This window comes from Chlamydotis macqueenii, chromosome 1 (genome assembly GCF_036417535.1).
Source record: "Chlamydotis macqueenii isolate bChlMac1 chromosome 1, bChlMac1.mat, whole genome shotgun sequence".
NCBI classification, from domain to species: Eukaryota; Metazoa; Chordata; class Aves; order Otidiformes; family Otididae; genus Chlamydotis; species Chlamydotis macqueenii.
Genome location: NC_141556.1, coordinates 171,753,277 through 171,766,899, shown reverse-complemented (window position 1 = coordinate 171,766,899; position 13,623 = coordinate 171,753,277). Strand labels below are relative to the sequence as shown.

General features: G+C 42.9%; 1 protein-coding gene across 4 annotated transcripts in view; it reads right to left on the bottom strand.

The window, feature by feature from the left end:
• KLF12 (KLF transcription factor 12) overlaps positions 1 to 13,623 on the bottom strand; it is a 251,675-nt gene that overhangs the window by 76,251 nt on the left and 161,801 nt on the right. For all 4 annotated transcript variants that reach the window (XM_086771780.1, XM_086771778.1, XM_086771782.1 and 1 more), the window contains one exon: positions 1,451 to 1,586. In XM_086771780.1, the coding sequence (XP_086627906.1) occupies positions 1,451 to 1,586 (136 nt within the window). The remainder of the gene's footprint in view (positions 1 to 1,450; positions 1,587 to 13,623) is intronic.

The window sequence follows — 13,623 nt, the reverse complement described above, 5'->3', positions numbered from 1 at the left end:
TTCAAGCAATGTCCATCATAGAGAATAGTATCTGCCTGCCAGTCATATGTTAGAAGGATTTGCTAGCACCCCATGCTTCCTCTTTCCATTAATTAGACACAACCATTTAGTGCAAAATCATGACGAGTTGTTTTAGTTTTCTAGCTTATTATGTGTGCTATAAACTGAGAAAAAAATACTTTGCACTTCAGGGCCTGGCGTTGCAACTAGCGAATTCAAAATACGTGTGAGGCCTGTCTATCAAGCAATAGTGTCACTGGTGAAGAAACCTTCCCTTCCTTTACCACCATCAGACCGGGAGCATGCTAATTACAGAGAGAGCTAACGCCTTGCCTTGCCTTGCCCATAGGGAACTCCCTCTCTGCTTAAGGCGAATATAGGTTTGATGTTACTTGGCCTGACTAGAAAATGAATTAGTGGATGTCTGGTGAAAACCCAAAAAGTAGTTCCCCTTCAAACATGGCTTAGTTTCCTCTAAGCAAACAGGACATCACTTTGGAAATGTCAGTGCTTTTGGTTACTGATGGCCAGGAAAACAAAGCAAAACTAAGTACTTTTAGGTAAGACATTTAAAATACATCTATAATAAATTATATAATAACAACGTCTAATGGCTTTTATTATATCCCTTCCTATTTAATAACATCCAGAATGCCCATATTTTGAACCTTCCAGATAAAGTAATGTATTTTGTGGGTCTAGCACAGGCTTCAGTGCCTGGAGGCTCTAGTTCTATTTCCAGCTCTGCTTCAGACCTACAGGGTGACCTTTATGCATAACCTCATTTTCCTCACCTATAAAAATGGGGATATTAATACTTATTTACCTCACAGTTGGTTCCCTTCCAGCTGCTACAGTGACTGCGCAAGCTCATGCATCTACAGAATTGCTAATGTTCATGATAAACTTTTCATTCGTCTTAAACAAGCAATATAGACATCACATTAAGAAATTATTTATCCATCCAGTGAGTAAAAATACACTGAAAAATAACAGCAATGGAAAAACTGTTCAAAGCCTCTCACTAATCTCCTTTCAATGAACTGTCCTTCTGGAGAAATGTAGGCAGTTCCTACAGCAAGAAGAAGAAACTTCTTGATGCTGCTTTCAATCAAGAAAAAAAATCATGGTTTTTGAGTGAAAGTCTAACCTGGTCTCCTTTTGGAGATAAATACATCACAAGCTTTGCAAGTTAATAAAGGGGAAGAAAATCTTCCATTTGAAACTTTACCTAATAATGAGGGTAGAGAGAAAGAAAAGGGAATAAGAGAGAGACGAGAGATACAGTCATCTCTTCCTAAAGGGAACAAAGCTAAACAGAAGACATGCTGGCAGGTATGCCAGCCCGCAGCTGGGGGGACACCTCTGCGGCACCGCCGAGGGCCGGTGCCTCCACTGGCCTGGGAGCACCTCAGCAACACTCATCTTGCTCTGGGAATGTGATACTTACTCTTGTACTGCTCTGGCTATGGAGAGCGCTGTAGATCCAGTTTCATTAACGCTATCTAAGGTCACATTTGGCAGGTCGTCATCATCACTGTCACTTTTAATTTGTCTGGGAGATAGGCCTCGGGGGTCCATTTGTGCTGGAAAGAGACATATAATGGATTAATATGAGCGTGCTGAAATTAATCTCATCCCAGAACAACATCAGGGCACACAACACATCCTCTTGTTCGGGCCGGACGGCACTGCTTGTGCTGAGCTTCCCAAATCAGGTGATGGATTGGCAAAGTCACCCAGCAGTGCTGCAATGAGGCACAAGCATTTCCAGCAGCATGCAGGGGCGCCAACACACACAGGCTACACATTCGGCAGACCTGAAATAAAACTGCACATGTAATATCTGTCAAAAACTCAGTCTAACCTCAAATTACTTCTTCTGGATGTCTTCAGAAAGTAAAGAGAAAGGGCTACGTCTGCTTTGCACAACACAGCACATTTGAGAGTAAATTTTACAGCAAAATTTCAGGAGCAATCTTTGATTTTGACTGTCCATCATGAGATACCAGGCTGGGACCCATGTCATTCCAGTTAATTAAAATTTAAGTGCCAAAAAACCCTCAGCTGTACTGACTTCTGACTCAATTCAACACCAGTGCCAACCTCTGAAGGAGTCTTCCCTCCACATTTCATGTGGCGAGGGCGAGAGCGGTGAATGTCTGGCAGCCAGCCAAGATCAACCCACCAGAGTTGCATTTTGTGCCAAAAAGAGATAGGAAAGGAGAGGAGAGCAGAAGGGTAGGCTACCTGCCTTCTCTCTTATCTTGGCTGCTGCCCTCCACAGGAAGAAAGCACAACCCGCTTTCTTCAATGGGCAGGGGAGGAAACTATGAGAGGGGTGTATAGGGAGACTGTGGGGCACAAGTGTGTTCTGGGATATTCCTGACAGGAACTGGGGGTTGCTTGTGTCGGGGGACAGACCCAGAGACAAACTGCAGAGGTGATGTAGAGAAAGAGACATTCCTCCTCACTCATGAAATACCACGTAGGATTAGTAAGCGCTGAGAGACACCAAAAGCATCTGGAGCAGAGAGCAAAACTGGAGTGATGCCCAACCCTGCAAAGGAGGAGCGGGAAGAGGAAAGACAGGCAAAGAGATTTCTTTTAAAATGTATTTATTTTGCTTGGTCAGGTGAAATCGAGGAACCCAAGATTATTTATTTAAAGAGCTAACTGCTGCAGTTTGTTAGCTGGTGCTCTCCCGTATTGCAAAGTCAGAGACAGGACACTTTCAGGGTCTTGCGATGTGCTTTTCAAGAAAGGTAGCTGTCATTCCTACTAATCTCTGGCTAACCACAGCCCTGGACAACAGGTATCACAAGCCTATAGCTAGACAGAAGCTCCAAAAGTCACAGTTAATTTTCCCATTTTGCCATGTTTCTTATGTTACCATGTTCACTGACTCTAGAAAAGAGATTCAGTTACACTGAAGAATGGGAGGGCTGTAGATATCCCAGGAGTTGTGCAGCCATAAAAGTAGCACTGATGGATAGCTGGGCTCTCGAAAAGAAAGCCCTCCGCAAATGAATGATGACTCGAGGGAAAGTTGGTCTTAAATTTTAATTTATGTCTTAACTGTGAACCACCTCTGAGTAAAAGAACAGTGAGTGATTTTAACTACCCTTCATCCGCATTTTTTTTTTAAGTTAAAGAACTTCATAAAGAAAATACTATTAAAATATGATTAGTAGACTGATGGAACAACCTGTTCTGGAAGCACAGTGCATTTATAGATGCACAGTACGACTTCTATTCCCTTTCTACTAGCATGGCTTAGGTCCCTCAGTAATACTGGGCACATTTGGACTGCTTATTATTTCTTCACGTGTGGCAAAGAAAACACCTTTTGCTTAACAAAGCAAAGACTGCTGACAATGCACAATGATCTGCATGACACAAATGCACAGCAACTTAGAAATTGTTTGAAATATTTAATTGTTTTAGGTAGAATGAGCACCATTCTGACTGTGCTTTTTAAAATCACGACTCACACATGATGGTACTCAACTCATACCTGAGCATTAGGTAGGTCTAGTATTTGATTCTGGAGCAACTGACCCTTAGTCAGCTGATTTAGCCCCAGGAAACTATTTGGAAAGAAGCACTACTTCTGCCTTGCTCCCTAATCTTCCTTCTTAAAAGTAACTTTAAGTATGAGATTATTATTACTTATTTCATGACTTCTTCAGTTTTTCTTAATCTCATTACAAGAAGTTACATGTTTGTATCTGCCCAATATTTCAATGCTGCTATATGTGATGCTTTTGTGAAAGCTAATGTTTGCAAATAAAATTCAAATCGTAACAAAACCCCATGTATGTGATACTTGTTATTAACCATGGCTCAATCTAACTTGCACTACAGCAAAAGTTTTAAGTAGCTAGCTCAGAAACTTTCTCAAAGTTTAAACCTGAGCCTAAGTTGAAATCACGAAAGTTGTTACCTAATTTAGTCTGTAATACAGTTATTATACACCAATTTTGATCACTTAAGCGTGAATATACCTACATAAAAAGAGATGGTATAAAAGTATATGAAAAATCCTATGTACTTTTGTTCCTCATAAGACCATTGTTTCATTACTATTGCAGACTGATAGCTCTTAAGATATTATTGAGACTTCTATGATATTTGGTGGTGGTTTTAGATTACCAGAGGAATGTGCTAGGAAGAAAACTTTCAATTACCTTATTTTTGTTTCTGCTCGGCGAGGTAAATCCTAATCTGTATACTCCTAACACAGCCATGAAGTTGCCAATCATAGAATCACAGAATGGTCTGGGTTGGAAGAGACCTTAAAGATCATCCAGTTCCAGCCCCCCTGTCATATCCCGGGACATCTTCCACTAGATCAGGTTGCTCAAAGCCCCATCCAACCTGGCGTTGAATGTTTCCACGCATGGGGCATGTACAGCTTCTCTGGGCAAGTCTATCCTCTTCCAGTTTAAAGCCATTTAAACAGGTTTGTGCTTTTGCATCTAGGGATAATTTGGCCCACTGGGCTCCACTGGCCCTACCAGAAGCCAATATCTGAGCACATCACAAGGTGCTGTGACACGTGAGTGTCGTGGTTTTGTTTAGTGAGGGGGGGCCTAAGGTGGTAGCTTCTGTAGGAAACTGCTAGAAGTCGCTCCCCTTTGTTCAGTGGACTCGGCCGGGCCTAAGGCGGACCTGCTGCTGGCCAAGGCCGAGCCGATTGGTAGCAGAATGTCTCGTGATAACGCCTCTGCGATAACGTATTTAAGTAGGGGAAAACAGGAAAAAAGGAGAGAGAAGAGAAGATGTGAAGAAGCTGAGCGGGGGCAGAGGCGCAGAGGGGGAGGCGCAGGCCTCATGGGCCTTGCAGGCCTCACCCTCTGGCCTCTCGCCAGGCAGCCGACTGGGCCCGACTTGGTCCAGCCCGGCTGCAAGAAGTGCAGAGGAGATGAGAAGTGAATAAGATGTAAAAAAGATCCTGAGAGACATCTACCAGGACCAGCCTGTTGTGAGGAACGGCTGCAGACGCCAAGGTCAGTTCAGAAGGAGGGGGAGGAGTAATGCGGCTCCTGGCCAAGATTCCCCTGCAGCCTGTGGTGACGACCATGGTGGAGCAGGTTGTCCCCCTGCAGCCCATGGAGGTCCACGGAGGAGCAGAGATCCACTTGGAGCTCGTGAAGGACCCCGCACCGGGGGAGGTGGATGCCTGAAGGCAGCTGTGGCCCGTGGAGGGCCCGCTGGGACAGCTGTTCTGGAGGGACTGCACCCGTGGAAGAGACGACCCACGCCGGAGCAGTTCCACAAAGGACTGTGGCGTACGGGTGGGACCCCACGCTGGAGCAGGGGAGGAATGTGAGGAGTTCTTCCCCCGACCATGAAGCAGCGGCGTAAAACAACATATGATGAACTGACTGCAACCCCCATTCCCTCTTTCCCCCTGTGCCACTCGGGGAGGGAAGGTAGTAGAGATAATGTTAAGCTTGGGAAGAGGGAGGGGTGGATGGAGGTTATCTTGTTCTCTGTCTCATTCTCCTGCTGTTTGTAGTAATAAATGAATACTTTTCCCCAAGTCGAGTCTGTTTTGCCCGTGACGGTAACTTTAAGGATTTCTCCCTGTCCTTATCTCAAACCTCGAGTCGTTTTTCCTTATATTTTCTCTCCCTGTTCTCTCGGAAGGTGGGGGGAGTGAGAGAGAGACTGCGTAGTCTGGTCCGATCGGGGCTGAACTACGACAGTGAGCATGGCAAGAACGAAAGGCGAGGAACGGAAATGCATCAGTGGGCAAATTAAAAGGTAGGCAATTCAAGGACATTTCTTATTGTAGTGTTTGCAATGAATCTAACTAAGGATGATAATTAAATTAGAGAATGACGATTATTCCCTAATATTTTAATGTTGGCCCACACACACATCCTTTTTTTGTCCCTCTCTCCATTTGTGACCTCTTCTCAGGTTGCAGGCTTGGGTGGCCAAGGCATGAGGGAGCCGAGGTGACTAACCAGGAGGCTGAACTTCGCTGCTGCCAGCTGGTGTAAACTGCCCTGTTTTCTCATCAGCACGGCTGCAGCTGCTGCGGGGAAAAACAGCCTTTAAAGATATTCTCCTCCCCAAAATGAGCCATGTGAATAACCAACTGGCTGAAAGCCTAACAGATATCTCCTCCTCACCACTCACTACAGTGTGCAAACTGCAACACAGGATTTTTATACATTCAGAGTTCATGACTCCTACTTATGTCAACAGCTTTTGACTTTCTCTTGGACATCTAAGAACAACTGTGGTACTGCTGGCACCAATGTTTATAAATACCAGCAGTAGTTCATAAACACTGAATTAAGAGTAATTATTGGCCTAATGAACATCAAACTGGAAAGAATGAAGAGAGGCAGGCAAGAGATAATTTAGGAAATGAAATTAAAAAGGTGGAGGACAAGTGAGTAATGGAATGCAATTGGCAAGCAAGGTGGAGGAGAGCCCACAAAACATGCCAGTGCATTTTAGCCTCCCTTCGTGCTGTACCTTGCTCTGATGACCAAGCTTCCCCTTGAACTTAAGACCACAGGTACAGAAGGGACCCAACTGGGTCACTAAATCAAGTCCTCCCTATCACAGGCAGACACATTTAATTAATAAAGCTCAGACCTTAAAAATGAGCTGGTTTTCTTGCCCTTGCTACTCCTCTTGAAAAGCAAGATTTGTCCCACAGAGCTATCCGGTGGTTTTGTGAAGTGTGAATGAGGCTAAGGCGAGGCAAGCAAAAAAAGAAACGAGTCAGAGACTGCTTTCCTGGGACAAAGGTGTCATTGAAAGAGTGCACAGGAGCCACAGAAGCAAGCTGTTAGCACTCCGTGCTGAAAAGCCTGGCAAGTCAGGGGAGTTATTTAAGAACGTCTGCAAGCGCTGAAGGCTGCAAGTGGCCACTTTGCTTTCCATCCTTGTTAGCCTCAAGAAACAATGATCCTTTTTGCTAAAGAAAGTACAGAGAATTGCCCTTGACATGTGTACATATATGTAATCACTTCTCACTACCCGCTTTGCCAAACTGTACCAAAAAGGAATTTCCCTTTGGGCGGTACGAGCAAATTCACTCTGCACTTGTTTTAAGGTAAGATGTGCAAATGGGTCTCCTGTAAGACACATACCAGCTTGTAAATACTCCAGAACTTGGTCTGCCATCATTAATACTGTATCTGCCAACTGTCAGTTGCCAGCAGGAAAAAATTTTATCTGGATCATATATATATAAGCTTGCTTATATTTCTATCAAACTAAACAGTTTCATGGCTTTAAAATTCATGCTGGCTGTGGGGGCCAGACAATATCTGATCCTGTTTCTCAGGACAAAATCGCCCCTTCTACAATGCTGGAACAGATTTAAACTTGCACAACAACTTTCTAATGAGCACTGATTGTGCTTTCTGGCAGATGGCTGTGTAATTTTTTACATGGTACAGGATTAGCCATGTCATGGAAGTAAAATCTCCAGGAAGCATCCAGCCTGCCACCTGCTAAGGGCAGATGAACCCCTCAGGACAGGACGCAGCCTCCACCTTCCCAAGGAAATAACCTGAGCACAGGGCCACACCATCAGGGTATTTTTCTCTTTCTATACTCTCTAAACTTCTGCTCCTGTCTGCATTGGGGCATCTCTTGGAAAGTGGGGGGACTGCAGATTTAAATCTCTCCAGGCTGACAACAGCCCAGCATGCCGCCCCTCACTTCTCCCAAAAGTGCTGGTGTTACTTGGCTCTTGGGTAAGTCCCCTTTCTGTCATATTTGGGCTCCACCTGAGTATGTCCTAATCACTTTGCTTCTTTCCAACGGTTATTTAGGGATCTGCAGCTCAACTGCTCTGACCTGATCCAGCAAGGCCAAGCACCATCAGAAATCCTGCAGTTGTGTCTAGTAGGTGGCCTGAATCTGGGCCCTCTCAGGGGTGAAAAAGGCCATACACTATATCACCACTTACCACAACCTGATTTTTTTTTAGCCAGTCAAATTTCCTCTGAGTGAAAGGGATGAAAACTCATCCCATCCGTAGGCTCACAAAGACCCACTGGAAGTAATTTCACATCTACATACTATCTTTGATTTAAAGGCAAATATGAGCCCCTTGGGTTAAAGACAAATTAAATAATTAAGAGCAGGAGAAAACTAAGTAACCATCAGGAGTTTTGCCTCTCTTTATAGTTAAGCCATGTAGTATTAACTAATTCCGAAATGACTTATTATGAGATGATCCTTGCTGATGTGAGAAAATTTCTGCATCCTGAAATATTGAAGGCTCTGGCTCATTTTATCTTAATATCTCAGTTTTCTGCATTAAATTAACTTCTCTGCTAATAACTTTGTAAACATACATACATGTAGGCCTGCTGATACACCACAACATAATAAAAACAGAATTACGGTTAATTACTCTCTTAAAAAAATTAAAAATTTATTTCCGCTTTTTGAAAGGATTTCTAAGGTCAGAGGCCATTTTCTTTTGTTTCACATATTAAACTCTCCATTAAGTCAGAAACACTGTGAAAGAAGTAGTTTGAACCTAATAATAATAATAATAATAATAATAATAATAATAATAATAATAATAATAATCTGCCACTCGCAATAACCCCATGACCCAAGAGCACCTAACAGTACATTTCCATCAGCCCCCATCCTCTCTCAGATTCCTGGACCTCAGGAGCTAGGTGACACTGAGAAGGGAGGGAAGAGCCTCTCACCTCCTGTCTTCAGGCACTTGCACTGCAAATACAACCACCCCAACTCTTCTATACAGCCAGTGGAGGGAGATCATAGAATCACAAAATGGTTTGGGTTGGAAGGGACCTTTAAAGGTCATCTAGTCCAACCTCCCTGCAAGGAGCAGGAACACCTTCCACTAGATCAGGTTGCTCAGAGCCTTGTCCAACTTGGCCTTGAATGTCTCCAGGGATGGGGCATCCACCACCTTTCCAGGCAACCTATTCCAGTGCTTCACCACTCTCAATTTTCTTCCTTACATCTAGTCTAAATCTACCTTTTTTTAGCTTAAAATAATTACTCCTTGTCCTATCGCTACAGTCCCTGCTAAAACGTTTGTCCCTAAATGGTGCCTTCAGCGGTGCTGAGCCTGGCTGCCTCCATGGACTGCACTGGGAATGCAGCAGTGTGAGCCCACCTCCCTCCTCTGGCTGGGTGCTGGGGCACCAGCCCTGGCAGAGGAAAGTGCCCCTTGAGCTGCTCCTTGCTGAGAAGAGGAGGAGATTAGCCTTTGCCAGATGATTCTGTCATGACTTGGTTTTCTGATGAAGGAGCAAAAGTGCCTGAGGGATCTCAGTAAGTGCCTGAAGATGGGACAATGGCAAGCGTGGCCTCACTTGCTCCCACTCTCTCTCTGCCTGCTACCATTCGCTTAATGCCAAAGAGGTGCCTTGGTCCCCAGCAGCGATGCTGAAGAACATGATCTTTGGCCTCAGGGCTCTAATGGGCAAATCTGGAAGAGAAGTATTTCACAGGGGGACACAGTAATCAACATTAAAACCAGTAATCCGCCTGTAGTTATGAATATTGTAGTGTCTAAACCATAACTTCAGTCTCTACATTTGGCATACAGCATAGTTTGGTACCTGAAATATTGCAAGAAGGAAACTGCTGGCCAGCAGAGACTTCTTTTGTTCTTTCTTAAACTGCCACAGTTTTAAATACCTCTGATTTTAAAAAAAAGCATCTGGGTGGATCAAATACCAAGTAGAGGAACTGACTCATCTCCATCCTTCTTGGTTACTCTTGGAAGTGCAGGTCCAGCCTCACACAGTAGTTTGATGTCAGAAGCAACTGAACATCTCCCTTCTTGGCAGTTTTTTTAGAGAACAGGAGCCCAGCTTGGATTTCCCCATCAGGAGAACGTCAAAGGAGAATGTCACAGACACTGCTGTGTGTTTTTAATGGTGGAAGCAACACTTCCAGACGCAGATATACAGGAGTTATTTGAAATTATGCCCTCAGAGATTAAATGTTAAACTAAGGTTTACTTAACATGTTTTAGAAAACTGAATCCCGGCTTTATGGACCTAACAGATGCATGGAAATGATGGCACTCATGATTTTCTCCTCCTAAGTTAGTTCATACTATATGAAGCACATATACAGAATTTTTTTCCTATTTAAAATTCATTGTAAGCGCTTTATGCATTGGAAAACGCTCTGAGTGCACCTATCAGATTTTCAATCAAAACAGCTTGGTGTCTGGTAAGGGCAGCAGAATCGGTCGATTTATTTCATAAAACTTTATGTACAAAGCAGCAGTATCCATGAATGTAATGGTCAGAATATAGAGTCTACGGGGGTAATTCTTATTGCAATTTATAGCAAGATTACCCATACTCCACAGTTTTCAGATTTTATTGAGATTTTATGGGACTATATGGCTAGTCTAGTTAACTGCACCCAGCACAGATGTGGTTCACAGAGAATAGGAGTTGGCACTGAATGCACAGTGTAACTAATCTACCAGAGAATATTAATTGCTATGATCCAATCAAAGGCAATATTTAAAATCATTTCACCAGTCAAATAATTTCCCATAAACCTGAAAAAGAATAGCTGTGTGGAGAAATACAGAGGTGAAAGTGATTGCATGGATATAATATATGCACATATTTAAGCATCTCTGTCATTGGGTTGTATACATAAAAATACACCACCATTTTTTTAAGGAAAGTACTTTTCTCTTGCTAAGCTATTTGAATGCCATGAGACCTCATCTACACAAAAAACAAACTACTGAAACGACCAAGATTTATATTTCACTGAGCATCCAATACACAAATACTCTATCACCAAAAGTAAAGAGGGAAAGCAATAAGGACAGAATATATTTAATACTAAATAAAATATTGCAAACCCACTACAAAATGATAGCAGATTGCAACCTACACATTGCAACAGTCTAGAGATATTTTAGACATCAGAAAGTTGCCAGCAAGTTGGTCCAAGGCACAATAAAACCCAAGGCAGGGACTAAATAAATGAGAAGTTTTACACATGTGTTTCCACTGAATCCAAATTTGTGGGATAAAGCAACTAGACCGAAGTTCAGCCCTGGTGAGAATCCAGAGCTGAAGGACCAGAGGCACTCTTGGCATGGAAGGCAAGGAATTAACAGCTTCCAAAAGGTGTAGGGACTCAGGACATGTTGCAACAGACTTCCTCATCCTCCTTACGCTGAGCTTCACAAATAGAGTTGGAATACACATTTGTCTCATTCCCTTCCCAAAATCTGCTCCTAGTTAAAAACATACATGATGTTAAATCCACTGTTGATAAATCTTATAAGAGCAAGTGCTTCTATAGTGGAAAAAACTAAGCACGTCACTAGTGAGTCACCAGAAATATAACTTTTCCGGAGATTTAAGTAAAAGACTGTTTATGAGACTCCCCAAAGTTAACCCAAGCTACTTTGTCTTCAAGTTACCTCCTCTCAATTTCAAATACCACAAGCGTGTCTTGTAACCTGTGTTTTAACTCTCCAATCTGGCAAGAATTACTATTTACTCTAGTTCTTAAATATAGGCACCATCTTCAGTAACACAGGTCCCACCCTGAACACAAGCCTCTCTTTCTGGCTAGCCATTGCCAACCTGCTTCTCCTTTCCAAGAACCACTAATATTTCTTCCAGACCAACCAAGCAAACAGGAGGAGAGAGATTCAAGACCCTGGGGGCAGGAGGGTGAGGCGGACAGGCTGGAACACAGACAGTCGCAAAAGATTTTTGTGCGTTAACAACAAAAAAAAATTACAGCTAAAGTAGAAACTCTCCGCCTCAATGCAACTCAAATCCAAAATAACCATCTACTGAAAATGTAGGAAGGATAATCGCCTCACATGAAATAAAAAAAAGCAACACTACTGGTTTTAATTAAGAGTCTCTTCCATAGCATAATTTATACAAACAGACCATATAATCTGATCTTTAAACATATGGAACGGTTCTCTACATTTCTAACTTTGTACTACAAATTGCATTTACTTTTGTGGAATAAACTTTACAGCAGGCAGAAATAACAGGCTGTGCTTTAAAAAAACAAAACCAAGAGCAGTAGATAATGTAATCTCATGGTACTGCCTGGTTTAAGTCGCAGAAAAGTCTGTAGCAGAAGTTACTGCACATACTACTTAATAATGCCTCCACGGTGAGGAACATGGCACGTGGAAGCAGTGAAAAGGCACAATCCGTGTGTTTGTGCTAGGTCTATACACAGACACAGTAACAGAAAAACAGTCCACGCCAATGTCATTATGGATGTTTACATACACGGGAAGCAGATGAAGCTCAGTTGGCAAATTTAAATTTAGAATGTTCTGACTGCAGATTTTGCCAAGGGTTGTGTCTTCTGAAAACTCTTAAACCCAAAAACTTGAACCCCAAATCCCAGAAATATCGAAGTTGCACAGGTCCTTGGTGCCCCATCATCAGGAGGAAGCTTCTAAAAGGCCCTTTAATGAGTGGAGTAACTCTTCTGAACTACAAAAAACAACTTTATTTTTTTTTCTTTGGCAATACCTGCTGCCAGAGGGTTATGATTTGCCAGTAGCATTCATGGCTATCTTCTGAAAGCAAAGCAGCAGAAAAACTCAAGCTAATGGGATCAGAGTTAGCAGGGGAACGTCTTGCTGCCATGGTAGGTTCTTTCACTCCTCTCTGTCCAAGCCTCTCCTTGTTCCCCTTTACCCTGCCCAGATCTCTTTTCTACTCTCCTTTTGCTTCTTCCCTCTTCCTCTGTGTCCAACCTTTTCCCACTTTTCCTTCTGAACATGTTCACATATCCATAACCATCTCACCATCTCTCCTCTTCTCCTCTCCTCCCTTCCATCTTGCCCCTCTCCCCACTGCCCAGCCCCTTCCAACCTCTTCCTTGCCTTTTCCCAGCCACAATTTTTTTTTGCTTTACCCTTTAAGGGAATTCATTTTTTTTTTTTGATCTCCAAACTTGTCTTGGTTTCAGCAAGTGTTTATAAAGACAAAAAAAAAAAAAGGACAATGATCCAAACCAAACTTGAACTTCATGGCAGAAAACCACAGAGGTTCTAGAGTTTTTCACAAAAAAAAAAGCTGGAATAAATTTTTCAACATGGAAAATGCTACATTTTTTTCTCTATACTCATTCTCAAGAAGAGTGGAACAGTTTTTTCTTGAAACTTTCCTCAAATAGGAAGAAAAAAAGAAAAAAGAAATAGCCTGAGGCAGACAACGCAGCATGGAAAACGTTAGCCTAAATGGTTAACATACAGACAGACTTCGAGCAACTGAAGAGAGGGTTTGAACAGAAACCATCCGGCAACCTTATCTGTAGGTGCTGCTACCTGCTGTGCCTCTAATTACACCTTTTACCAATCCTCACCATTGCTGAACAGGGAGAAATAAGGGGAGGAAAGAGTTTCTAATGGGCTTTTAATGCTCTGGAATACTTTAATGTATAATAATGTCTAGTGGTCAGCACCTACTCCACACAGAAAAAAAAATTCCAAGCGCTTTTTAAGGCTTTGGATGACAAGATAACAGCGGTGACCACAGAAGGAAGCGAACTTTGTCTCTTTGCCATATTGTAGGGGGTGGCACAAGGTGCAGCCCAGACCCCGGGTGCCCACAGGGACTT